General features: G+C 45.8%; 1 protein-coding gene and 6 non-coding genes across 7 annotated transcripts; 2 read left to right on the top strand and 5 right to left on the bottom strand.

Annotated features, from left to right (window-relative positions):
* Nucleotides 1-3453: 3453 nt before the first annotated feature.
* On the bottom strand, nt 3454-3920 carry LOC135987615 (gallinacin-10-like). Its single transcript, XM_065632630.1, has 2 exons — nt 3848-3920; nt 3454-3590 (listed from the first exon to the last, which is right to left on the bottom strand). The coding sequence occupies exons 1-2, from the start codon at nt 3900-3902 to the stop codon at nt 3454-3456; spliced, it is 192 nt and encodes a 63-aa protein (XP_065488702.1). The 5' UTR covers nt 3903-3920.
* An 8105-nt stretch (nt 3921-12025) lies between these two features.
* On the bottom strand, nt 12026-12097 carry TRNAW-CCA (transfer RNA tryptophan (anticodon CCA)). The gene has a single exon. It is a non-coding gene; the product is annotated as a tRNA-Trp (tRNA).
* Nucleotides 12098-12736: 639 nt separating this feature from the next.
* Nucleotides 12737-12808, top strand: TRNAW-CCA (transfer RNA tryptophan (anticodon CCA)). Its single transcript has one exon. It is a non-coding gene; the product is annotated as a tRNA-Trp (tRNA).
* Nucleotides 12809-13878: 1070 nt separating this feature from the next.
* Nucleotides 13879-13951, top strand: TRNAR-ACG (transfer RNA arginine (anticodon ACG)). Its single transcript has one exon. It is a non-coding gene; the product is annotated as a tRNA-Arg (tRNA).
* Nucleotides 13952-16199: 2248 nt separating this feature from the next.
* On the bottom strand, nt 16200-16272 carry TRNAR-ACG (transfer RNA arginine (anticodon ACG)). The gene has a single exon. It is a non-coding gene; the product is annotated as a tRNA-Arg (tRNA).
* A 719-nt stretch (nt 16273-16991) lies between these two features.
* On the bottom strand, nt 16992-17064 carry TRNAR-ACG (transfer RNA arginine (anticodon ACG)). Its single transcript has one exon. It is a non-coding gene; the product is annotated as a tRNA-Arg (tRNA).
* Nucleotides 17065-18063: 999 nt separating this feature from the next.
* Nucleotides 18064-18135, bottom strand: TRNAW-CCA (transfer RNA tryptophan (anticodon CCA)). Its single transcript has one exon. It is a non-coding gene; the product is annotated as a tRNA-Trp (tRNA).
* Nucleotides 18136-24820: the final 6685 nt, after the last annotated feature.

Below are 24820 nucleotides of genomic sequence, written 5' to 3'. Positions count from 1 at the left end.
AATTTGAACATGTTGTCCTCTTCAGACTAACAGCACAGAAGCATGGTCAAGCTTTTAATAAGGAAGTTAAGACAAGAAGAAGTAAATAAACTGCTGCACAATCCTGTGGTAATTTGACTTTTTTGATTTCTTATTACCTTTCTGGTTTTGGTTTGGGTTCTTTTTAGACTCTTCTGATACAAATAAAAGAGGCTACAGTTGTGGGGAAAGAGCATCTCTTTCTTTGGCTTGATAGAGCTCCAAATTTAGAAACATGGGGACTAATTAACTTTCTTAAAAATAGGCTACAATGTAATGGGAAAATTCCAAGTTTTTTTCTAATGATGATGAAATCAGCCGTGTGTTGCCCTAACATCTTTTCAGCATAGATGTAGGAAATCAACTCCAAAAGATGGTCTTGTGGCCTCCATGACTAGCTGTGATGGGAGAAAAGAAATTGATTGTGCATCTGTAACTACGGGAGGAAACAATGAAAAACATTTTGATTTTGCATTTTTAGCACTATCGAGCTCGTGGCTATATCTGCACTACTGAATAAAACAAACCATTTAATTTCCTTTTATGTCTGCTGCTGAACACAGGTCTGATGTTTTCAAAAACAGTCTTTATAACACCCCAGATCTTGTTTCTGGATGGAGATAATTCAGACCCCGTCACTGTGTTTACGAAGTCAGGAATATATATATACATATATAAAGTTTGCAATACTGGAGGTGTTTCTTGATTGCCATTTTGTCATCCACTTACTACCATGAGTTGCTTGTACAGTTCTTCACACTCATTATTCAGTTTAGTCATCTTGATTATTTTAATATCATCATTAAACCTGGTTGCTGTTTTACCCATCCTCTTTTCCAAATTGCTTGGGAATATGTGAGTCTGCGTGGACTTATCTGTTTGCAAGGATTACATGACTCAACAAGAGTTAAAACCCCAGAGAAAATTACTGTTAGTGACAGTAAGAGACAACAGTTCTTGGTTTAAGAAGACATTTATTTTCGTGTGTGAATAAAATAATAATGTATATATTGCTTCACACCCTCCAAGAGTGGCATGAACCTGAATTGATTGAACATCCCTGTGAGGTAGGCTGGAAGAGGTGGCCAATGTGCCAAAGTGGCTTGTGTATTAAAAGCAGAAAAGGGAGTGACTTCAGCGAGGGAAAACCTGGATCTCCAGAAGCAGTGTGCTAACAAGAGTGACCTCTGAAAGCTTCTTTTAATGCTCAATTACAGGAGGGTTTAGATAAAGGAGGAATCCATCAAAATCACCTCTCCAAGGCAATGGAAATGTTGCTTGTGCAAGGGCACTGACCCAGGAAAGCCTTCTCTTCTTACTTTGCCAAAATCCTGTAAGGATACAAAGGGTCTTGTTATTTTGCTGAATTGTAGTCTAAGCTCAGTCTCTAAAAGCCTCAATACCCATGAAATAACTTTCAGAATAAATGAACAGGGTGGGTTCAGCCTGCAGGTTTAAAAACCTACATTTAGATGCCAACGTGTGTGCTGGGTATCTGGGTCTGCAGACATCCCGTCCATGGGAGCTATGGTCACTGGCAAAATAGTTGTATTTCCACTAGTAATAAAATTCTGATTCAGATCACCCAAAAATAAAGATCAGAGATTTGATCTAGTTACTTAATCACACAAATCCAGGGCCATTTGAAGAGCTCTGGGGTATGTGCTTGGACCCCAGACACCTTTTCTGAAAAACAATGTTTTCCCATGGGTCACGAGCTATCTCGGCCAGACTGTCTATATGATTTAAATACTCCAAGGCACTTCAAATGTCACTGAGCATCTCAATGTAGCTTACTGTATGAAACTCTTTGTGTCTAATTTCAAAGATTTCTTTTCAGTAGGTCAAATCCTCAGTTGGAAAAAAAAATATATTTTACTTTAGAATACATTGTTGGTTTCAACTTCTACTGCTGTATTGATCAACCCAGGTGGAAATCTAATAGCCCAATAGGAAGAGTTTTAATCCTGAACATTAACATCCATCAATGTCACATCTGGGCACATTCTTCTGAGAAAGAGTATTTCTGCAGAAAAATTAACACCTGGAACCAAACTCAAGAGGTCTTGTTCCTTTCCCAGCCTCAGTTCTCTTCAGATGACGCCCAACAGATGTTGTTACAGAAGTTTGATGTTGGACACCGGCCATCTGCTCCTACCCCTCTATTTACCATCAGTAGAAATTGCTTCTTAAAGGGAATGTTTGTTCACAGCCAGAGGGATAGAGTCTTCCTTTTATAAAATCATCTAATATCAGGTTGATTCTGTACCATTTAGTTTTCTGAGCTCCTAAGTGTATGCTTCCTTAGCATCTTAATCTCCTGACAACAAACATGTCTTATTATTGGTTTGACTTGGGTTTCCTGAAACCACTGCCTGACTGAGGATCCCCATGTGCTGAAGAAATGCTATGAAACCTCTTCCCTAGAGCCAGGTCATCACACTTTCTTCAGTTTGTGGGAACATTTAAACCCTGGAAATTTTATAAATAACAGAATAAGGAGTTCTGGAAAATTCAGGAAATACGGGTCTGAGTCCTTCCTTTATTTTGAACCAGGCTCTGTCCAGTCACATCAGTGGCTGAGGATCTGCCTGAACATCTCCTGTTATGTCATCACACTTGTCCTTTTCATCAAAAGATAGAGGAACCTCTTCTAATTTGCCACTCAATTAAGTGTATGTGATAGTCACTGCAGCTGGCAATGATTGTTGCGTGGCTATAAGTGGAACAAAACTATTAAGAATTAAATCCTTGAGAAATGCGTTTTATTCTAAGCTAAAGTACATTCCTCAAAATCACATTGAAAACCTGAAGTAAATAAAAAATCTTTCTACCAGGGAAACTCCAAACATCATTAGAAAGTGGCCTCCAAAGTCGAAAGTGAAATGCACACCCAGTTGTCTCCAGTCACTAACAAATTCACTCTTCTTCATCTTTCTAGAAGCTGCACAGTGCTGGATGGGAGGAACAAGAGATGAGAGGAGAACGAGAAACAGAGTTCTGTGAACATTATTTCTCCTTTAAAATTTAATTTTCTAGGTAATTTTGGAAATGAAAATAACAAAGGGAGGGAGGTGACATTGTCTCCCCTCATGGGTGAAAATACTGTGAGATATTTTCCTAGTAATTTCTTGGGAGGAAAAAAAATCCCTATCAGAATTCAAAATAAAGGGGAAAATAAGGAATTCTGGGAAATTTTGACCCTCCTGAAGTTCGACTCTCATGCGTAATTCCATCAAAATGAATTGTGTCCTTAAACATTCATCTACGATGTATACTTGTTAATCCTCCATCTGGACGTGCCCACAAATGGCTGCCCTACATGCCCCACAGAGTTGTGCATGTTATTCAAATAATATCTTGCATTATATCTACAAACAGTAGATAAAATGGCAGAACAAAACCACCCTCTGATGCCCTTTGGTCCTGCAGCACTTACTTTGAACAGCAGACCAGCAACCCCCCGTGGCACGACCCCGAGACGGTGAAGGTGGGTGGGCATGACCCAACACGGCAGAAATTCCCCTGGCTCTTGCACACTGCGGTGTCACCAAAAATAGCATCTGCAGAACCTGTGGGAAGGGGAAGATGTTAACATATTAGTTTTCAGCCTAAACTTATGATGGATAAATATGCAATAAATCATGTGTTGCATTTTAGGAAGACATCCCCCATGAGCACAGATATTCTTGGTCCCACCCGCTGCGTAGCACCATCCCGGCACCATCAGATTTTGTCTGCTAGGTGGTGGTTGCTTTTTTCCTCCTGTGCTCACACTTCTGCTTATGAAAGCCCTTTCATTCTTTGTAGGATTTACTTTGCTTCTCACCTGGAGCAGCCTGGAAGAGGAGGAAAACGGCGAAGAGCAGGTAGAGGATCCTCATGGCTCCCAGTTGTTTGTGGACTGTCTTCTCCTGTAAAGCACCTGAAAGACCAATAGAGGATGAAATTTGTTTGTGGAAGAGGTTAGGAAAGGCACCTGGTATTTATAGGGTCTGTGGGATCGTGTAAATTCGATGGCTGAGTGGTTTGTCAATAAGTAACTGTGACCAACCTTCTGGAAAGCAGAATGGTGATCCCCCTGATGGTGGGTTGCAATAAAATGTGCGGCGAACACGTTGCAATCCCCAAGGGTGAATTTCCACTGACCACGCCGGTTATATAACGTGACCATCAGCCAAGCCCCACCGAGCTGCACCAGTTCGCATGGATTTTGCAGACCTGTTTCCAACACAGACGTGGGGATGGGTCAAGCAGAGGGCTTGGGAGTCAGCCAAGGTTGGAGCCTAGTCCCAGTGTTGACTCTGGATCCGTCACTTGCTGACAAGTCACATAACGTTTTGTCTTTTTCTCCCCACGTCTGTCACCAGGCAGATGATGTCAAAGGCGGAGGAAAGCGTTGGGAAACATTTCAGATGATGTAACTTCGCTTTGTCACTTTTTAAACAGGTTTCAGGACATCCTCACTCACTGCAGAGGGCTGACACAAAGTCTCTCCCTCCTTTAATTCTCACATCCCACCTTGAGTGCTTTGCTTTTTTACCAACTTTTGACATCTCCTTTTGTTTCCCCACTTATTGCCCCAAAAGGTTAGGAGAACAAGCTGATTCCATAAGAATCTAGTCAGACATAATGCCTTGAAGTGTAATATCTTCTTTTTCTTCACTTCAGAGCTGTAAATTTTCCGAGAACCATTGTTTAGGGGATCATTGTACTGAAGGTTTTTCTTCACAAAATCCTGGGCTTGTAGATGTCAAATGACTGCAACAGCTGTGCACCCATGAGAATCCTCCCTTTGCCCCAATACCATCACACATAATAAACAGGTTAATCTCTGTCAAAGCCCAGATGTTTCTTCAGTTCCTAGCTCTGGTATTCTGGTTGAGCGGTTTGCTTCCTTATTACTTCATTTATTATATTTAACTGGGAGTTAATGGTATTTTTGTTCTGAGAATTATTTGTAGGATTAAAACATTACTGTTGTTTATGTTTAATCTGCAAAATAACGGGCAAGCTTAAGCAGCTGAGAAAGTACTAACAAGGTGAGTTACCCAAGTGTTCATGCAGTGAATAACAGTAAGATAAACACTGATTTCCCTCTTCCACCCATAAAATCTAATTACCAGGAAATACCAAGCACTCCAGAATGTCCTTTTTTTGTACCTTTGCCTAGGAAAAGATCCTTTTTTTTTTTTTTCCTACCAGCAACTCTCCAGCTTTCCCCATTTTTAATGGAAACTTGATTTATCACTCTTCTGTTTTCTCTTTCAGCAAGTGGGATGCCCTGACAGAGAGACAGGCACCTGACCTGGAACACGAACATGAAGAAACCAGAAAACAAAACCGTTTGATTTTTTATGGAGGAAGATCCATGGAAATGTGATTTTCCCCCCATCTGCTTTTCATACACATGGGACAACAGTGATGTGATGTTCTGCAAACAGAAGTGTATTTGTTGAGTGGTCATTGCTCCCTAAAGAAGTTCACGTTGGGGAGGAGTCATGGTTTCCTCAAATAAAATCAGAATGTTGCATTGGGGAAGGTGGTGACCACTCTACTATCAAGGGCATTATTTGAACAATCTCTGCTTGCTTTCAGGGCTGTACTGTTTCCCATGTGTGGAATACAACAAAACTATCATCAGAGTTAAATTGTTTAAATTTCAGTGATGCAAATCACAATAGCATTCATGGATCTTGTGAACAACCTTATTTCTTGCAGAAGGAAAGCAGTCCTCTAGGAAAGTGAGGAGTATTTTAAACCCTCCTCACTTGCAGTAGCCTGAAAATGTCATTCAGAGCAACAGGAAAATTCCATGTCTTTGGGTCCTAGTAAAAATAAAGACAGGTGCAAGCTGTTTGCCACCAAATGACAATGTGTGCACGGAGCTGTGTCCCACAGTTGTAGGTACCTCCCCCCAAAAAATCAAGCTGAGTAAACAGGTGTTTGGGGGGATGATACTTAAAACCTTATGTAAAAATACTGCAATGCAAGTAAGACATAAAAGATTCCTTGAGTATATTTGTAGCAAACTAGAGGAAGGAAAGACACACCTGATACTCAAAGGACATTTAATTTTGCCTTTAAGATCAGGATGAGAGGGGCATCTTATAATAGCAGAAGCTCCCCTGTCTGTGCTCCAACAGCTGAGTGCAAAGGAGGACTTGCTAGAGCAGCAGATCTCTGGATGATCATGAAGGACACAATGTCTCAGAATGGTGCTCCCTTCATTTCTCTCCATTTACTAAGAGGCATTTTTGTAAATCTGTGAGGTATGGAGAGATATTTATGTTTTGACGTTTGCAATCCACTTTTGCTGAATTTTGCCCTAGCAGCACAGCTTTCTGAAGGTAATATTGCAAAAAAGTCTGTAATGTTCAGTGGCGCCAGCCCTTGCAAACGTCACCTCATCCTGATAAAAGTACACACAATGACTGAGTAGATTTCTGGGTCTTCTGCAAGGCAGATATTTTTCTTCTCTTCCCTTCTTGGTTGACAAACTACGTCCCATAATAGTTCATAACGAGCACCATACATGGTGTTGATTGTTTTTTGCCTCAACATTTTCTCAAATATATTCTCTTAAGTACAACTTAACAGCTAGTGGCTGATAAAACTTTTTTTCTTCTTCTTCTTTAGAATCTAAGAACTATTGTACTTTTGAGAACGGTTATTTTTATTGGGGTACATGTATTTGGTCACCAGTAGGACTTGATTTTGCCATTTTTACTATAAGTATGCCTTTAAAACCTTATAGGCACATGCTTATTTAGGAAAGCATGTGCTTACATCCCATTAAAACCAAGTTCACGTCAGCACATACTTCAGTATCCTCCTGGCTTTCCTAATTACGACACAAATCCTCACAACACACAAAGTGTGATTTATGTTTGCAGTGCTTCATCTCCCATTAGTCATGAATAAGTTAACTAATTAAGATAATATTATGTTCTTCAATTCTGCCCTTTTTCTGATGCTTCCAAGACTTAGCAAACAAGATAAAAGAACACAGACTGAAATCTTACATTCGCTTTATCATTATCGTCATGTATATACAGGATAATTTTAATGGGAACACAAGGGCTGTTGTCGCTTCATCCATGGAGATGCAGTAGTGGAAATCCTCTAACAGATACACTTTGCTCTTTTGCAAAATATTCCCACGTGTGGGTTGTCAGTAGAGTGTTTTATGCCATTTCATGTGGGCTAAATGGCTGCACAAGGCTCAAAGCAAAGACCGTCAGGCACATTTCACCCGTGTTCTTCCATCAGTCCTCACTGCCCTTGTGATAGCTCCTCTATTAAACTCCTTAAACCTTTTAGAGGAAGAAAAATACAGCAAAGAGCAGTTACAGAATCCTGATGTCCAAGAGACTTGCTAGCAGCACTGGAAAGGCACAAAACTGAGGTGGGCAGGAGAGGAGGCTGCAGAGCCTCTGTGCATGTCAGGTTCAGGGATGCTGCAATGCTGAGGTCTCGGAACCAAGTCAATTATTACCTACCCTTGATTGCTTTGATCACAGTTGCATGTGGCCTCATGTTGCAATACGTACCGTGAGTCAACATTGACTAGATCTGCACATGACAACGCTGAAAATCAGCGTAATGCAATATCCTCTGTGCCCCTAAAACCCATGCAAAAGGAAGATTCCTCTGTAAAGATGGGCAGTGAGAAAGAATAATAATCAGTGTTTGAGAAGAAGGCTGGGAGGGAGGATCTCCTGGGTGTTATGGAGAAAAGGCCAGTATTTCTCCGGTCTTACACGATGACTTTCCTGATCTGTCACATGGCGCTAATGTTGCTGCAGTGATGCTTTTCCTGGAAGAGCTGGGGCTTCTGTGTGGATGGTATAGGAAATAGCACAGAAGCTTTCATTTTTAGGAATTACTGTGCGGTTGGCTATGATCTAAGAAACCCAAAGCGTTTTCATTAGACGATGAGCAGCGTCTACATGCTTCTGTCTGTGCAGCACCAAAACGGCTATTCCTGTGGTGTATTGGGTGGATTTCTGTTGATTCTAGTACTGTCATCATCAAAACTGAGATCACTGGAGTTCCTTTGGCTCTTGTTGGGTATGAAGCTGCTAATACTGCAGCCACAAGAATTGGAGTCATGTATATATATTACAGGTCAGCATGGCATTGACCATCACCTGCATATGAACGCTTGTTTTCATGTGTAATAGAGAAGTCCGTTGTGTCTGCTACATCAAAAATCTCCTTATAATCTGTTGAGTTGTACCTAATACAGTTAGTAGAGTCTGAACAGTGATTCAGCTGACCTCTCTGTGTCTGTACAAACAGATTAAAAAGTGCCAGGACATGATCAGTGAAGCCTGATCATCCACAAATATTAGATTATTAGAATAGCCCTGGCAGTTTTAGCCTCTGCTAGCTCTGCCAGAAATTCCTGGGCTGTTTCAATTATTCACCCTGGCTAGGAACTATTCCAGTAGGCAGCCTGATGTGGTCACCTTGTTTTGGGGGCTAAGACAGCTGCACCATATGGTATGGTCACATCATGCCACGAGATCTCAGGATCTAGAGAAAGGCACTCTTACTAGTACAGAAATACAGCTTTCCAGTCTGTATTTGCAACTAATCATATTACAGGTATTCATATTATCTGATTTTGTACCAACTGCAAATGAATCTTTAACAAGGTGTTCCAGCAATCACCTCCCTTCCCTCTCCCCATAGCTCAGCTGTCTGGAACATCTCTTTGTTTTGCTGCTAGCAATATTTCATGTGCTATAAACCCTTTGGGATTAAGACAATTTACTCCTACAAAGATTGGTGTCCTGATTAAGGTTCGGAGTTCCACAGGGTTTCCTGCCTGTGCCTGCCACGGTGCTTGTGAGAGACATCTAAATCCCACATTGGAAGTCAACCATTGCAGACGTCTACTTGGACAGATGACACACAGTGAGGGTTAATGCTAAAAGAAAATGTGTCACTCATCTAACAAACAAAATATGTCCATGGAGCTATAAAAGATTACTTCAACTATAATCCTTTAAAGAACAAAGAAAACAAGACACCTGGAGAACTCGCTTATAATAAATAACCTAGTTACTTCAATTTACTTAGTTACTTAATTTCTAGCCCTCTGGAAAGCATCTCACATCTTCTGAGGTCAATGTCACAGGCAAAAAACAGTTGTAGGATCATAGAATCACAGAATGGTTTGGGTGGGAAGGGACATTCCAAGCTCATCCAGTGCCCCCCCTGCCATGAGCAGGGACATCTGCACCAGCTCAGGTTGCTCAGAGCCCCGTCCAGCCTGGCCTGGGATGTCTCCAGGGATGGTTCATCCACCACCTCTCTGGCCAACCTGGGCCAGGCTCTCACCACCCTCAGCACAAACGATTTCTTCCTCATGTCCAGCCTGAATCTCCCTTCTTTTAGTTTATGTAAATCACGATGTAATCAAGTACATAATCAATTTTCAATGAACTAATCAGTGTATTTTGTGATGCACACAGGGGCTGGAGGTGTATGTGTATTTACTTTCTACCACCTGGTGGTCTACATCTGCTGGGGATGGGAACAGAAGGGGCAGCACCTGGCTGGGGACCAAGAGCTCTTTTCTTCTGCCTTCACCACCAATAAGTTTGCTTTCAAATTCCTAGTTTAAGACAAGTTTCAGTTAATTTTCTTGCTGTAACTGTGCCCTTAGTGGATTGAAAACACCTTAATATATGACTATGACATTCCTTAGAGGTCAGAGACAAGACCGTAAGTGTCTTCTTGATATCTGCTGTCTCTGTCCCTTAGATATCTCCTTGAGGATAAGGGTGGATAAGCCTCTGGGAACACCATGTAAACCTGCTCTCTGCCTCTCTCTTTATCACATCCACCCATCCACGGATGGTGTTTCCCCACCACTCTGGCTCCCATGCTGGGGGATGAGGCTTGGTCCAGTCTGAGCTGGGAGCAGGACTGATACTGCAGCATCTGTAGAGGCCAGCCTGAAATAATCCCTCAAAAGGAAAATGAAGCCATTGAGTCACTCATTTTTGAACTCCCTTGTTCACAGACACGCCTATAGGGCATAAGCCAGTCTGATTTTCATCTGCTGAAGCTGACAAAATGCTCAAGGCTGTTTGCAGGGACCTAAACCCACCGCAGCTAAGAGGGTCACTTCCAGCCTTCTGCATAAAGGTCTCCACACAGCCACCCACGGCTAATAGCTCCCGCTCCCTTGTGCATGACTTTGCTGGGAAACCATGCCTAGGATGGAATTCCTCCTGGGTAATGAGCCAGACACTGCCAGGCAAATGACCTTTGGAAAGGCCAAGACTTGCTAGCGGCATTACGGGTTGCATTTCTCAATAGTCCTCTGTACAGTTTTCACGCCCACGTCTTTGCTGGGGGTGTAAAATACAGCTTCACCCACCCTTCACCTTCCTCTCCAGCCCTTCAGAGGGGCACTGTGTATGGTTTTGTGGGTGTTGGTACAAAGAGCACGTCTAAAGCTTTGGCAAAGAGCCTAACTCCTTATCGATGCAAAAATATGTCACCCCATGGATCACTGATCTTTAGGCAGGACCTGCGAGGCAGAGTCCTCTGGGCTGCCAAGTCAGACCTGGCCCCACCTGAAGTTCTTTGTCCAGCTCTGGGGTCCTGAGCACAGGACACACATGGACCTGCTGGAGAGGGGCCAGAGTAGCCCCAGAAATGACCCGAGGCTGGAACAGCTCTGCTGGGAGGACAGGCTGGGAGAGCTGGGGGGTTCAGCTGGAGAAGAGAAGCTCTGGGGAGACCTTATTGTGGCCTTTCTGTTCTTGAAAGGAGCCGATAAGAAAGATGGGGACAGACTTTTGAGCACGGCCTGTTGTGATAGGACAAGGGGTGATGGTTTTAAACTAAAGGAGGGGAGATGCAGGCCAGACACGAGGAAGAAATTTTTTACGATGTTGCCCAGGGTGGTGGTAGATGTCCCATCCCAGGAGTAGCAGCCTGGACCCGGCTGTGGGAGGATGCACCCCTGATGTAGGTAGAGCTGGAGAAACTACTTTCTTTTTCCCCCCTACTCATTTCTTGCCGCTCCATTGTCTCTTTGCATTATGCCTCCTGTTTCTGTCTTTTAAAGCTCACCTTTAAAGAGCCCTTAGAAGAGTTCAGCTACTTTTAATGAAATATAACCCATATAAAGTCATTCTCATAGCTTCGAGTGTCTTTTTTTTCTCTTTTTTTTCTTTTCTTTTTTTTTTTTTTTCCAGCCGTCCACCTCCTCTGTCCATCTCACCAAGAAGTACATGTGGGACCAGGAAGAGAGTAAGTACAGAGTTAAAGATCCTTATGTCTAGTCCTGACAGCTTGTTTTCAGCTCCTCACAGTCAAGTGTTTCAACAGAATCAACAAAAAGACACTGACGTAGTGAAGCAAGTCCAATGAGAGCCACCAAGGTAGTGGGAACTTGGGTACTTGAGATATGAGGAGAGGTGGAAACAGTTGATTTCATTCAAAGCAAGGAAGAATACGCAAAAGGATCCTATCCCAACCTTCAACCACCTAACAGCAGTGTATGGAGCAGATGGACCTAGACTTTTCTCAAAGTGCCCAGTGATAAGATGGAAGGCAAAAAAACACAAATAGCAACAAGACAACATGTTGTCACAGAGTGTCAAGCTCACAAAGGCCAGTGCTGCAATGGATAATGTGCCCTGCTGTGGATCGGGAGACTGCAGGTTGGGCTTTTTGTAGAAGTCCTCTTTTGGAGTCAGATGCCCTTGCCTTTCTGGAGGGGGATCGGGAGAAGAGGCACCCATACGTGGAGCCATAGCTGGTATGTCCACTAGTCCTGTCTCCTTTGTAGACTTAGGATGAGGGAAGGATGAAGCTATCCAGATACTTCCCAACACTGGTCCAGCAAGGAAAGACCACTCTGCCATGGCTCATTTACTGCGCTTCACCAGGGCTGTGGAGTACAGAGTGGGAGGGCAAAAAACCTGGCCCACAAGATGTCCATCTCACAGTGCTACCCCACGGAGGTGGGACATCCTGACCCCGGTGTGATTTGAACACACAGCCTTCTGATCTGGAGTCAGACGCGCTACCATTGCGCCACGAGGTCAAGGTTGTGAGATGTTTTGTCCAAATATCATCCTGGACTTTATGGCCATGGTGTCTTCACTGAGGGAAGGGGACTTTCAATTAATCTGATAAGGGAGTGGGCGCATCTCTGCCAGTTGCCTTTCTAAGCCTGCAAGGAGGGCTCACAATGAGGTACTACAGAGGAGGAAGGCCAGAAAATGACCATTGCCCAGAGCAACCCTGCAGGGCCTCTCCCAGGAGAAAAAGAGACCTGAGTGTGGTGCCTCCAGAGGGCAGGAGGGATGGCAGCCCACCACCTCCTTGGAGAGAGAGGCCCCATTCACGTGGCAGATGCACAGAACCCATCTCAAACCCTGTGGCAGGAGGGACTCTCACGCCTTTTGCACAGCCTGTCTGGGATCGCCTTCCACCTAACAGGAGGATGGAGTGCGGTTTGAGTTCAGCTGCCTGCACATATCCTGGACACATGCCGTTCACTCTGCGCCTCTGTCCCGTACATCCCTAGCCTTTCTCCCACCCCGGCCAGGTCACCTGTCTTCTCGACCTCCCATAGCCCTCCTCTTATGGTTCCTGGACACCCCTGTGATGCTCCCCACAGAGAAGACATCTCCACTGCCCAGGCTGCGGTCCATACTGGGGAGCTTTATCCTTCCACCCTGACCTCGTGGCGCAAGGGCAGCGCGTCTGACTCCAGATCAGAAGGTTGTGTGTTCAAATCACACCGGGGTCAGCCTTGGGCCATCACTGGCCACCCACTGTATTGCCTCTGTTTTTCTGGGGGCCTGCTCTGGGTCAGGGGCAGGGCTCTGCAAGGCTTTGGCCAACTCTAGTGGGGCACCTCAGGAACAGGCTATGTGGGTAACATGATGCCCAGAGCATTGCTTTGATCCTGGTGGTATGGGTCTTGTTGAGAGGTTATGGGTCATGACCAGAGTGGAGGCCAACACACGGAGGTGTTGTGGTGGGTGTCTGCCACAGTTTCATAGAATCATTTTGGCTGGAAAAGACCTTTAAGATCACAGAGTGCAATCATTAACAGTTTGCCTCATTGAGAAGCTGAAGGAAGTGAAGTTTTCCTCAGGAAAGTGCAAGAAGCTCCCTAACTGTGTGCTCAGTCACTCCTGGGGGACCTGGAATTATCTCTGGGTGATATTTGCCTAAGAGGGTAACATAAGGTGGTAGAGTCAGACCAGGGGTCTTCTGGAGGGAGTCAAGGGCAATTACTCAATGAAAGATTGCAGTAATAGGGAGAGGTTTCTGATGAACAACAAAATAAGTTTATTCAATAATATTAAGGAGGATCTGGGGATCTCTAGTCTGGTCAGCCTTGCCTCAGAGCCCACATGAAGTCTATGGAAGAAATACTCCTGAAAGCCTTATCCTAATGAAGGAAGGATGTGATGATGACTCGAAATAGTGACCATGGATTTGCCAAGGACACACCACTCTTGGCCAGTGTGATAGGTTTCTCTGAAGAGATGACTTCCACATTTGCCAAGGGGAGACCAAGAATCATCATTGATCTTGGCTTTGGTTTGATCTCTATCAGGGTGTCCCAGACTTGTCACTGTAGGAGGACAGAGAGACAGAGCACCTCAGCTGAATCACAAGGCAAAGCAAAGTACCTGGACCTGGGGGTCTGAGGGCACTGTCGTCAACGTTTGGCAGCCCAGCTGGTGTTCCTCACCACTTGATATTGCATTGGATGTTCTTTGATGTCTTCGTGGTGTTTGCAGAAGATGTTCTACAGAATGAAGGACGTGGGCCGCCGGTCAGGGCTATGGGGCAGGTGAGGGGACAGGGCCAGTGGCGCAATGGACAACGCGCCTGACTACGGATCAGGAGATTGCAGGTTCGACTCCTGCCTGGCTCGACACTTTTAGCCTGGCAGCCGTTCCTCCTGCTCCCTCTGTGAGGACCTTCCTTCTCCTGCCCATCATCCATCCTCCCAGACTTTCTGCAGGGCAAAAGTGCTGGGGTGTCCTCTTGCCCTGTGGGAAGTAAAGGTTTCTCCAGACTTTATGGTGGAGCTGGGACCCACGCCACTGCCAGGGACAGCACAGCAAATCCCACAGCACAATGAAGATGCCTCCTGAGCTACTGCCCTGTAGGCTGGACAGACCCAGCACCCTCAGGCTGTCATGGCACATCATGACCTTTTTCCACCCACCCTTTACCCACAGTTACTAGTGGGGTTTAGGTATCTTTCACTCAGTGGTGCTCAGGATGACAGAGAAGACATCTGCATGCGTTTTATGAAGAAAACACACACTCAGAGACCTCAGGATCAATCTCTCTGCCCAGCAGCTTAGGAATTCAGTAGGTGAGGCCAAAAAGGACTTGAGGAGTGGTGGCTCTTCAAGTAGGTGGCACACTCGTAGCTTTGATGCAGCCTGTCCCAAAACGATGCTCCTGTAACGCTGATGCCAGGCAGATGGACAAAAAGCCTGGAAGGGTAAGGATCTCATGAAGACAACTGTCCCTTGTCACCTCCACAGCACTCAGGCAGCTTCAGGATGAGCCAGGCAGGAGTTAAACCTGCAGTCTCCTGATCTGTAGTGAGGCACGTTGCCCATTGCGCCTCTGGCCCCAGCCCCTGGTCCCACCTCGTGCCCCCACTGTGCTCTTTGTACCACCTGGGTGTTTTGGTGTTCAAAAGGAAGTGGCAAGTCCTCACCTAGCAAGTCCTCACCTAGCTCCCTCCTGCCCCATCCATGGCAGCCTTGACCTACTCACCTATGGAGGGGAGGTCAGTATTGGTCCCACTGGTCCCATCTCCCAGGAGAAGTGGTGCCTGTGCTGAGTCGCCCCTACAAGGAGGGTAGGCAGCAAGAGCACATCATAGAATCATAGAATCATTTTGGTTGGAAGAGACCCTCAAGATCGAGTCCAACCATTAACTTAACTCAAGCACTAAACCACATCCCTAAGAACCTCGTCTCTGCATCTTTTAAACACCTCCAGGGATGGTGACTCCACCACTTCCCTGGGCAGCCTGTTTCAATGCCTGACAGCCCTTTCTGGGAAGAAATTTTTCCCAATATCCAATCTAAACCTCTCCTGGTGCAACTTGAGGCCATTTGCTCTTGTTGTATCCCTTGCTACCTGGGAGAAGAGACCAACAACCTCCATGATACAACCTCCTTTCAGATAGTGGTCTTCAGCCCCTCAGCTGCTCTGGCTGGCTGAAGGAGACATCTTGCTTGCCTCATGGGAAGTGTGGCTACAATTTCCAGCCCACACAGGGCTTGGAGCAGCCCAGGGCTCTCTGAAGCTCTGGGGTCCAGCTGAGGGGTGAGTTCAACCCAAAGCCACCAATTTTGCCCTCCACTTCCTCCTGCCTGATGACAGAGGGCAGGGCAGGTGAGCTGTGGGTCCTGAGATCTAGTTTGATGGTCAACTGGCCTGGGCTAGCCTGTGTATGGCCAACTTTGACCTTCCTTCTGCAAGCCACCTGCAGGGTGAAGTAGGTGGCACACTCGTAGCTTTGATGCAGCCTGTCCCAAAACGATGCTCCTGTAACGCTGATGCCAGGCAGATGGACAAAAAGCCTGGAAGGGTAAGGATCTCATGAAGACAACTGTCCCTTGTCACCTCCACAGCACTCAGGCAGCTTCAGGATGAGCCAGGCAGGAGTTAAACCTGCAATCTCCTGATCTGTAGTGAGGCGCGTTGTCCATTGCGCCTCTGGCCCCAGCCAGTACCACAAAGGTAGTAACAAGCCCATGAGCCTGCCTATGTGGGATGGAGCAGCAAAAGAAGATGGAAGCAGGAACATCCCATTGAATAATAGAGTGATTCAGGTTGAAAATTTCATGTGGAGGTCTCTAGTCCAAATTTCTGCTCAACTTGGGACACTGAGGTCCATGCCTTGTCTGCTTGAACTCTGAATAGCTCCAGGGATGGAGAATTCACAGCCCCTCAGGTCCCTATCTCAGTGATTTACCACCCTCACAGTGAATTTTTTTTTGCCAATACATGCAGTCAGAGAATCCCCTGATGTAAGGGAAGTTTTCCTGTGCAAGAAGCCCAGCAAGAAGGGAGAAACATCAGTCGAAGGCAGGCCACCATGGAGGAAGAAGTCCCTTGTCAGCATGGCTGGGCTGTGGGCAGGAAAATGCCGAGCCAGGCAGGAGTCGAACCTGCAATCTCCTGATCCGTAGTCAGGCGCGTTGTCCATTGCGCCACTGGCCCTGGTCCTCCTGGAGCTCTGAGGGCTTCCCATCGCTGGATGGGCTTTGTGAGTAGAGCAGGAGAAAGGTGCAAGAGGATTTAGTTGAGTATAGAAAACATATTTTACAAGATCCTTGGAAGACCTCTTCCCCAGGCCAAATAAACGCAGTTCCGATGGCTCATCTTCATATGGCGAGTGCTCCAACGACAGGCCATTTTGGTGGCCTTCTGCTGGTCTTATTCCAGTTACAGAATCACAGCATGTTTGGGGTTGGAAGGGACCTCTGGAGATCATCTACTCCAACCCACCTGCTAACGCAGGGTCACCAGAGCAGATCACACAGGATCGCATGCAGGTGGGTTTTGAATGTCTCCAGAGAAGGAGATCCCACAACCTCTCTGGGCAGCCTGGTCCAGGGCTCTGACACCTCAAAGGAAAGAAGTTTCTCCTCAGTTGATCAATGTCCTTATAGTGTGGGCCCCAAAGCTGGGTGCAGTATTCCCAGTCTGGTACATGGGTGAGGAGCAGGAATGGAGGGAAGTCAGCAATGAGTGGAGGACAGTGACGAGACAAGGTGCCCAGATCCACTATAAGGTCTGGAGAAACCTTTACTTCCCACAGGGCAAGAGGACACCCCAGCACTTTTGCCCTGCAGAAAGTCTGGGAGGATGGATGATGGGCAGGAGAAGGAAGGTCCTCACAGAGGGAGCAGGAGGAACGGCTGCCAGGCTAAAAGTGTCAAGCCAGGCAGGAGTCGAACCTGCAATCTCCTGATCCGTAGTCAGGCGCGTTGTCCATTGCGCCACTGGCCCTGTCCCCTCACCTGCCCCATAGCCCTGACCGGCTGCCCATATCCTTCAACCTTTCGAACATCTTCTGCAAACACTACAAAGACATCAAAGAATGCAATGCAATATCAAGTGGTGAGGAGCACCAGCTGGGCTGCCAAATGCTGACCACAACACCCTCAGCCCCCTGGTCTTGTCATTTTGTTTTGCCTTGTGATTCAGCTGAGGTGATCCACCTCCGTGTCCTGCTACAGTGACAAGTCTGGGAGACCCCGTCAGACGTCAAACCAAAGTCAAGATCAGTGATGTTCCTTGGTCTCCTCTTGGCCACTGTGGAAGTCATCTCTTCAAAGAAACCTATCACATTGGCCAAGAGTGGTGTGTCCTTGGTAAATCCATGGTCACTGTTTCCAGCCATCATCACATCCTTCATTTGGGTAAGGCTTTCAGGAGTATTTCTTCCATAGTCTTCATGTGGGCTCTGAGGTGAGGCTCACTGGATTAGAGCTCCCTAAATCCTCCTTTTTACTCTTCTTGAGAACAGTCCTCATGTTGTTCATCAGCAAGCTCTCCCTATTTCCATAATCCTACACTGAATAATTGTCCTTGATCCCTTCCAGAAATCCCCTGGACTGACTGTACTACCCCATGTTACCATCCCAGGCAAGTATTGCAGTGGGTAAGAAGTCCAGGTCCTCCAGGATTGACTGAGTCACTGTACTCACGAAGGTTCTTGTACTTTCCTGAGGAAGCCTTCCATTCCTTCAGCTTTGTGATGAGACCACATGCTGCAGACAACCATCACAACATGCCCTTGCATTGACATCTGCTTTGATCATGATCCATAATCTCCAGCCAGCACTGGGCTAAAAGAAAAGTTCTTGGCACCATGTTTCCCTCATAGCCCATTCCTGTGGTGCCCCCTTGAGTTGGCCAAAACCTTGCAGAGCCCTGCCCTTGACCCAGTCCAGCCCTCCAGAAAAGCAGGGGCAGTACATGGGGTGGCCAGTGGTGGCCCAAGGCTGACCCCGGTGTGATTTGAACACACAACCTTCTGATCTGGAGTCAGACGCGCTGCCCTTGCGCCACGAGGTCAGGGTGGAAGGATGGAGCTCCCTGGCATAGACTCCGGCCTGGGTGATGGAGATGTCTTCTCCATGGGGAGCATCCCGGGGTGTCCAGGGACCCCTCAGCTGCAGATGTGGAGGAGAAGAGCAGACAAGGCCTAGTTGCACTGAGGAGTCCAGGCTGGAGGATGAACGTGCAGAGTGCGATGGGTTGATCTGCAGGGTCAGTGTGGGTAGAACCTGGGCTGCAGGGTTTGACCCAGGGTAGAACACAGGGAGGGGACCAGGTCTCCTCCTGCAGCACAGCCCAAGGTGGTCTCTGAGTATGTTCCCAGAAACTGTGGTGGACAGTGTTAAGGGCAGACACCCCATGGGCTCAATCCAGTCACAGGTGGACACCAGAGTTCTTTTTGTGGGTTATCAAACCCTGTTTTGGCTAAGAAAGGCAGCTGGACCTTCTGCAAAGAAGGCAAGATGTCCCACCAGCGCAAGCAAGGTCTCCCAACAGTGCAGGCAAGGTTCACTGTCAATGGTGGCTGCCCAGTCCTTTTCCCAAGGGTGGCTAGTCCGAGATTGTCATGAACAAAGGTGTCAGAGAGGAGATGAAGCTTTCCTTCTTCCTCTCCCACTCCATTCCCACATCAGCATGCTGGAAGAAGTCTTCTGGGAACTAGGCTGGCTAGGGCAGGGACATGGTGGTGGCACCATATGTGCAGGAGGCTGGGGACAGTTTGCTTGAATTGCGTAGCCAATGAGATACTTGCCCACCGTCTGTATGTACTGTATGTAAATACATGAGATACACAATACTTGTTTGGAGGGAAAGACCACTGTTGAACTACATTAGATTTTTATTTGTGAGTGATTTTCTGGGAGCAAGTCGCAGCACTCTCACCTGAGCCAGTGCTAGGGTACATTTCTACATGGAAAGTTATTCTCTTGCAAAAGCAGAAATCTCAGCAGAAGCTTTAATGAAATTCTGCATTTTCCAGCTTTTTAAAATGAGTTTTATTTTTTTAAAGAAATAACTGGCATAATGTGGTTACTGCTTTCTGACTGTATGAGGCAGCACTGATTAACGACACATGAAGGTCTCCTGGGGTGAGATGTTACTTCAGATACCTGAATGTTTAATGAGCATATGGTATATGAAATTCTATGAAGTTAGAAAAATTTTATCTTTATAGTTATACACTTATCTGGAATGCGGGCAACTCACTCCAATCCCTAAAGTGTAGTGTCTACAACCAAAACCCATCCCTGTTCTCCAAACGCAATAATCCTCATGTGTGTAATCTGTGGGTTGTCAGTGCTGAAGATGGAGCAAAGACGCAAACACCGACCTGTCCATCTGAGCAAATCCTGCCCAAAAGAACTTTTCTGTGCCTCTCAGCATCATCCCCCACGAGAGGGAGCCCTGAACCAGCTCATGGGCAGGATGCAGAGCTTTCCCCATGTGTATTTCTTCTGTGATCCGTATAAAGCACCTCTTGCCTGGAATAACCTGAGAGAGGAGAAGGAGGAGGAGAATAAACAAATGAAATGCAGAGGCACCAAGGCAGAATGAGGTGGCGATTCTTTGCTAGGTGGCGAGAGTTCCAGTGTTCATAGGACTGCTGGGAGCAAGATGGACTGGAAATAGGGATTTTACTTCAATATATATAGTGTAACCCTTGGCTAAAATTGCTGGCGAACATCTCTGTGCATCACAATCATAGGGTCACCTCTGAGTCAGGAGAGCTGATCTGATCTGCTCCAAGCAACAGGGACTCTGGAGGGAAACCCTTTACCAAAGTCAATTTCACTCCAAATCTAAAGGTTTGGGGTTTTTTTCTGACATCAATTTAAATCATAATTTGAAGGGAAACATGTTCATATAAGTGCTTATCCTGACAGTGAGAACGTTGTGCAACGGCTGGAAATGATGGGGAAGGATTTTGAATGTAAGATTATTGGACAAGCACTCTACCGGGTTATTAACACACTTGAGATGTTGCATTTGTCCTCCACTTCCAGTAAAAAAAAAAAAAAAAAAAAAAAAAAAGGCAAAAATTTCCAGTCCATCATGAGACAGAACAGGTCCACTTTTCGTAAATTTAAAATTAGCTTTGCAGATTTGGAAAATTGGGTTCATGCTCCATTCTGACTAAGTAGAATTTTGTGTCCTGTCTGAGAGCTGAGATATTCCCCTTGGCTTCAATGGGAACCCAAGCTCGCCAAAGTTTTCTTGTCAAGGTCTTTGATCCATTTATTGCCCTGGAATGCCTGAAAATGGACATAAACAGCTCTTCTGCTACTTGGCTGCCCAGGACACTCAAAGGCAGCTGCAAATTTGAAACGAAAAACTAACAAAGAAACCAGGAAGGCAGAGAACAATGCACATTGACTAAGGGGAAGGTTTATGTTGTTGATATCAAGGCCACTGGGTCAGAACAACATCAATAAATAATCAGGTGCAGAAACAGGCTCAAATAAGTGAAACTGGTTTCTTTTGCTCTGAAGGAGAACCTGTGCTGTCAGCTACCATTTCAGTATGACTATAGCATAATTCAAATACCGTACAGTTGAATCCTTATGAAAACTGTATTGCAAATCTCACTTTTCCTCTGCTTTTTGTACACCTGCAAAACTAAGGGTGCTGCTCACGACATCTGCAAACTCTGATAATCTGCACCTTGCATGACCCCGCTGTATGTCTTGTGATGCAAACACTGGTTCCCATAAACCAAATAATTTTATTTTGCTTTGTGAAAGGTGTCAAACTATCCTTTGGAAAGCCATAAAAGTGACAAAGCATTTCTTCAGGACTCCCCGGAGCAGAGAGGGGACAAATACTCGTGTCTAGTTTGTGGGTATCCCTAAAGAATTTGATGCTGTTTAAGAGAACAGCACGAGCACTCAGGGGTTGAGCAGTGGCTTCAGTCAATAGGTACAGGAACTCACAGTGCTGGTCTCTTCTAAGATGGCAAGATCTTACTTTTTAAGCAGAAAAATAGTGGGTTTAATCATACAGTACGTTTCATGGAAATAAAGTTCTGGCAGCTCGAGCACAAACCAAGACAGTTAGCTCCAGACTCTGAAATACCTTGTTCTTGGGGTAATGCACCAGCATTTGAGGAATTGAGGCATGCGAGAGCAGTGGGACATACTGACTGGGGAGACCTTCGAGCAATTTCCACATGCTTTTATTTTAAAACTTTTATTTAAATGCATTATGAAGCCAAATGACCTCTCTGCGGAAGTGTAGGCTGATGCATTCTGATAACACATGTGTTTTCCATAAGATAACAACCCATTCAAACTGAAACCATGTGAGAAGACCCTTAATTGATCTGCACAGCTTTCCTTAATAATCTGTTATAATACTTCAAGGTATAAGTTCTTCTTGGTTCTTTAATATGCTTTGCATGACGTAAGAGTGGAGATGGGAAATGACCTGTGGTCTGTGCTGGCTTGACTTGAATGGGTTAATTAACCATCTGGATGTCTCTATAAGATGGTGCTCTGTGACATCCCTGCCAGCCTATCACATACATGAGCCTTTGTACCTGCGTATCTCCCTCATCATCTGCTGCTAAGAGGGGAAGATGGTTCTCATAGTCCCCGATCTAACAGAAATGTTATTAGCAGGGTCCTTAGCGGCAATTAACAGGAATCCTAAAGAAATGGTATGGCAAGGTGGACCTCCCCTCTACCAGTGCAGGTGGATGGATTTTTACAGGGCTGACCTACTGCATAGACTTCTCCTACAAAAGAGGGGCTTTTCCTTCCCCCTCTTCCACCACCTTCTCATCTGATACTACAAAGCTGCCCTGTCCTGTGGCAGGCACCTTTATTCCCTTGGAAATGAGAAAGCACATTTTTCACACATACACAGTATTGGCATGGAAAAGCACTTCTAGAGATGTTGCTACCCTACCCTTGATTTAGGACCCCTTTTTCCCCTTTCACTGCCTACACCACATCCTATAATTGGGATTTTCAAGGATTCATCAAGAGTCCCTTGCTGTCATGGAATAAAAGTGAACCTTGAGCTAACAAGTAATGGCAGCTTTATGAGGCTATGGATTTTACAGAGTTGTTCTGAGATTTTTCATTTGCCTGCTTATACAAATACAGAGACGCCTCATCACTCTCTGTGTATGAAAGCCTCTTTAACTCTGTGCCTTCCTCGAGCCATGGGAACCTCCTGATACCTTTTTATTGCTCTTCTCATCTTAATTTTCCAGCATTTTCAAAGTAAACCTGGGACGGTATTAGAGAACCAATCCTGTCACTACAAGGAAGGTGTCCAAAAGTACCTGGACTACTTAGAAGCCTCCTAGAATTTTAAGTAGTGCTTAGGAGCAGGTCTTCAATTGCATAGACTATAACAGCACCTCTGGCTCCATGGGAAACGAAACTCAAACGGTATTATGGAATGATAAAGACTGAGCACCAGGAATCTTTGAAGACCACCGTAAGTGGGCAGTGCATCAAGTTAGGAGCGCTATTGTGCCCTGTAAGCTCTCTTGCTGAAGACTAACCCATAGCTATGGCACACTGCAGCATTAAACACTACTTTAAAGTGATCCCGTTTCCCCAGGTTGTAACTGGTTTGGGTGCAGATCCTATCAGGAAATGTTTTCCAGGTTTCAGGAGAACTCCCACTGAAAGCTGGGCAGGGGAGAAAGTGCTTCTGGACTACATGGTCCCTCCATGCTTAGAGAACCCACCTGCAAAGTGAAAGAGCTGGGATAGGATTATGGTTTCCAGAGATCAACAGCTTGACATAAGCACCTGTGTGCATTGCGATGTCCCAGTGTACCTGAGATATCATCTCAAGGAGGTAGATGGGACACAGACCCTGTGGGACAACTGAGACCTTCTAGATGGGCAGCTGGAGCCCTACAGGTTACGCTGGCCCATCTTGAGCAGCCCTGTACTCTCAGATGCAGATGTCTCAGTGGATCCCACAAGCTGTACAGCCCATGGGGTCTAGAGACCTACTCAGGAGCTGATGCGTACATCACAGTAAAGGTTAAGCTGAGTTGACTCTGCCAACTGCTCTGCCTCAGTCTTCCCAGTAGACTTCATCTTCAGGCTTCATGAGGGGAGATCTCATCATGGCCTACAGCTTCCTCACAAGGGGAGGAGGAGAGGCAGGCACTGATCTCTCTGGCAACAAGTGATAGAACCCAAGGGAATGGCAGGAAGATGTGCCAGGGGAGGGTCAGGTTGGACATGAGGAAAAGGTTCTTCACCCAGAGGGTGCTGGACACTGGAACAGGCTCCCCAGGGAGGTGTCCCGGCCCCAACCTGACAGTGTTCAAGAAGAGACTGGACAACGTCCTCAGATACACGGTGTGACCTGTGGGGTTGTCCTGTGCAGGGACAGGAGTTGGACTCGATGATCCCTGTGGGTTCTTTCCAACTCAGGACATTCTATGGTTCTATGATCTATGTAAACATAGCCACTTGATGCTGTTAGTGAACCCTCAGCTATCTGGGGTACGCGATACACTTGCACGGAGTGAAGAGATATGGTATTGGTCAAGTCTTATGCCCAAGGGTGCCTAAGCCATCACTAGATGACTGCCATGTGGCCACGGAAGCTCAGAAACCTAGCTCACCTGGAGATATACCTATGACTACATGGCTGAAGCCCACCCCGTTTTCTGAGCTGTTCCCTGCACTTCTTTGATGCAGAAGGAATAGTAGGAGACATCACGAGAGACTTGCTCAAGAAGAACCTGTTGGCTAAGGTAATGTCAAAAACTATCAGGAGAGAGTTTTGGACTTAAGTCTGCCACGTTCCTGGTGACTACCTCAGGCCATTGGCCACCCCAGAGCTGACCCAGGATCCTTTCTTAGTTAAGAAATAGTAGAATCATAGAATCATTTTTGTTGGAAGAGACCCTCAAGATCACCGAGTTCAACTGCTAGCCTAATGCTGTCACTAAGCCATGTCACTAGGAATCTCACCTACAATAGTTTGATGCTTGTATGAAGTTTGCAACAATTTGGCCCCGAAGTTGTGAGTGGACCTTCCAGCTGTTTGCAGGTACTAGTTACGTTTATTAAACAATTCTGGAAATAAAACAGCATGGGTGATATTTCAGTTGGAGGTGCTGTTCTTCAGCGGTTTTCTACATGCAGAAGACAGGCTGGAGTTTGGTTCTTTCTGCTGTTAAAGTCATGCATGAAACTAAGGCGGCAGCACTTCATGGGGGGGTTTCTAAAGACAAAACTCTTATTTCTGTATCTTACACAACTTTGAAAGTTTTATTTCAGTACGAATGGAAATTTTTATGTGAAAAGAAATATTGATTTTTTTTTTTCCAATGGCAATCCCATAGCAGTAATTTGGAGAAGTCCCAGTTCACTTCAGTCCAGATCAAACCCCTTTCTGTTTTCCAGCCTGATGCATCACTCGGAAGCTCAGCGGTGCGTGGAACACAGGCTGTAGATTGCTCGCAGGCAACCTAACCACAAACCCATTGATCTGATAACATTTTGTGCCTATCCTTTCTCATCAGAGTACAAAATGTTTTCTACGTGCAGGCAGCAGGACTTGGGACGTCTTGGACACTTTCTGGTGTGGTCTGAGAGGAGCTGCAGACATTACTGCCACGTAAACGAGTATCTGATTAGAAGCTGCTTCTAAAAAAATACAGATACTGTGAGAAATACCCAGGAATATCCTATGTTCCCAAAGAATAAAGAAAAAGGGC

This window comes from Caloenas nicobarica, chromosome 3 (genome assembly GCF_036013445.1).
Source record: "Caloenas nicobarica isolate bCalNic1 chromosome 3, bCalNic1.hap1, whole genome shotgun sequence".
NCBI classification, from domain to species: Eukaryota; Metazoa; Chordata; class Aves; order Columbiformes; family Columbidae; genus Caloenas; species Caloenas nicobarica.
This window is presented reverse-complemented; position numbering and strand designations above follow the sequence as displayed.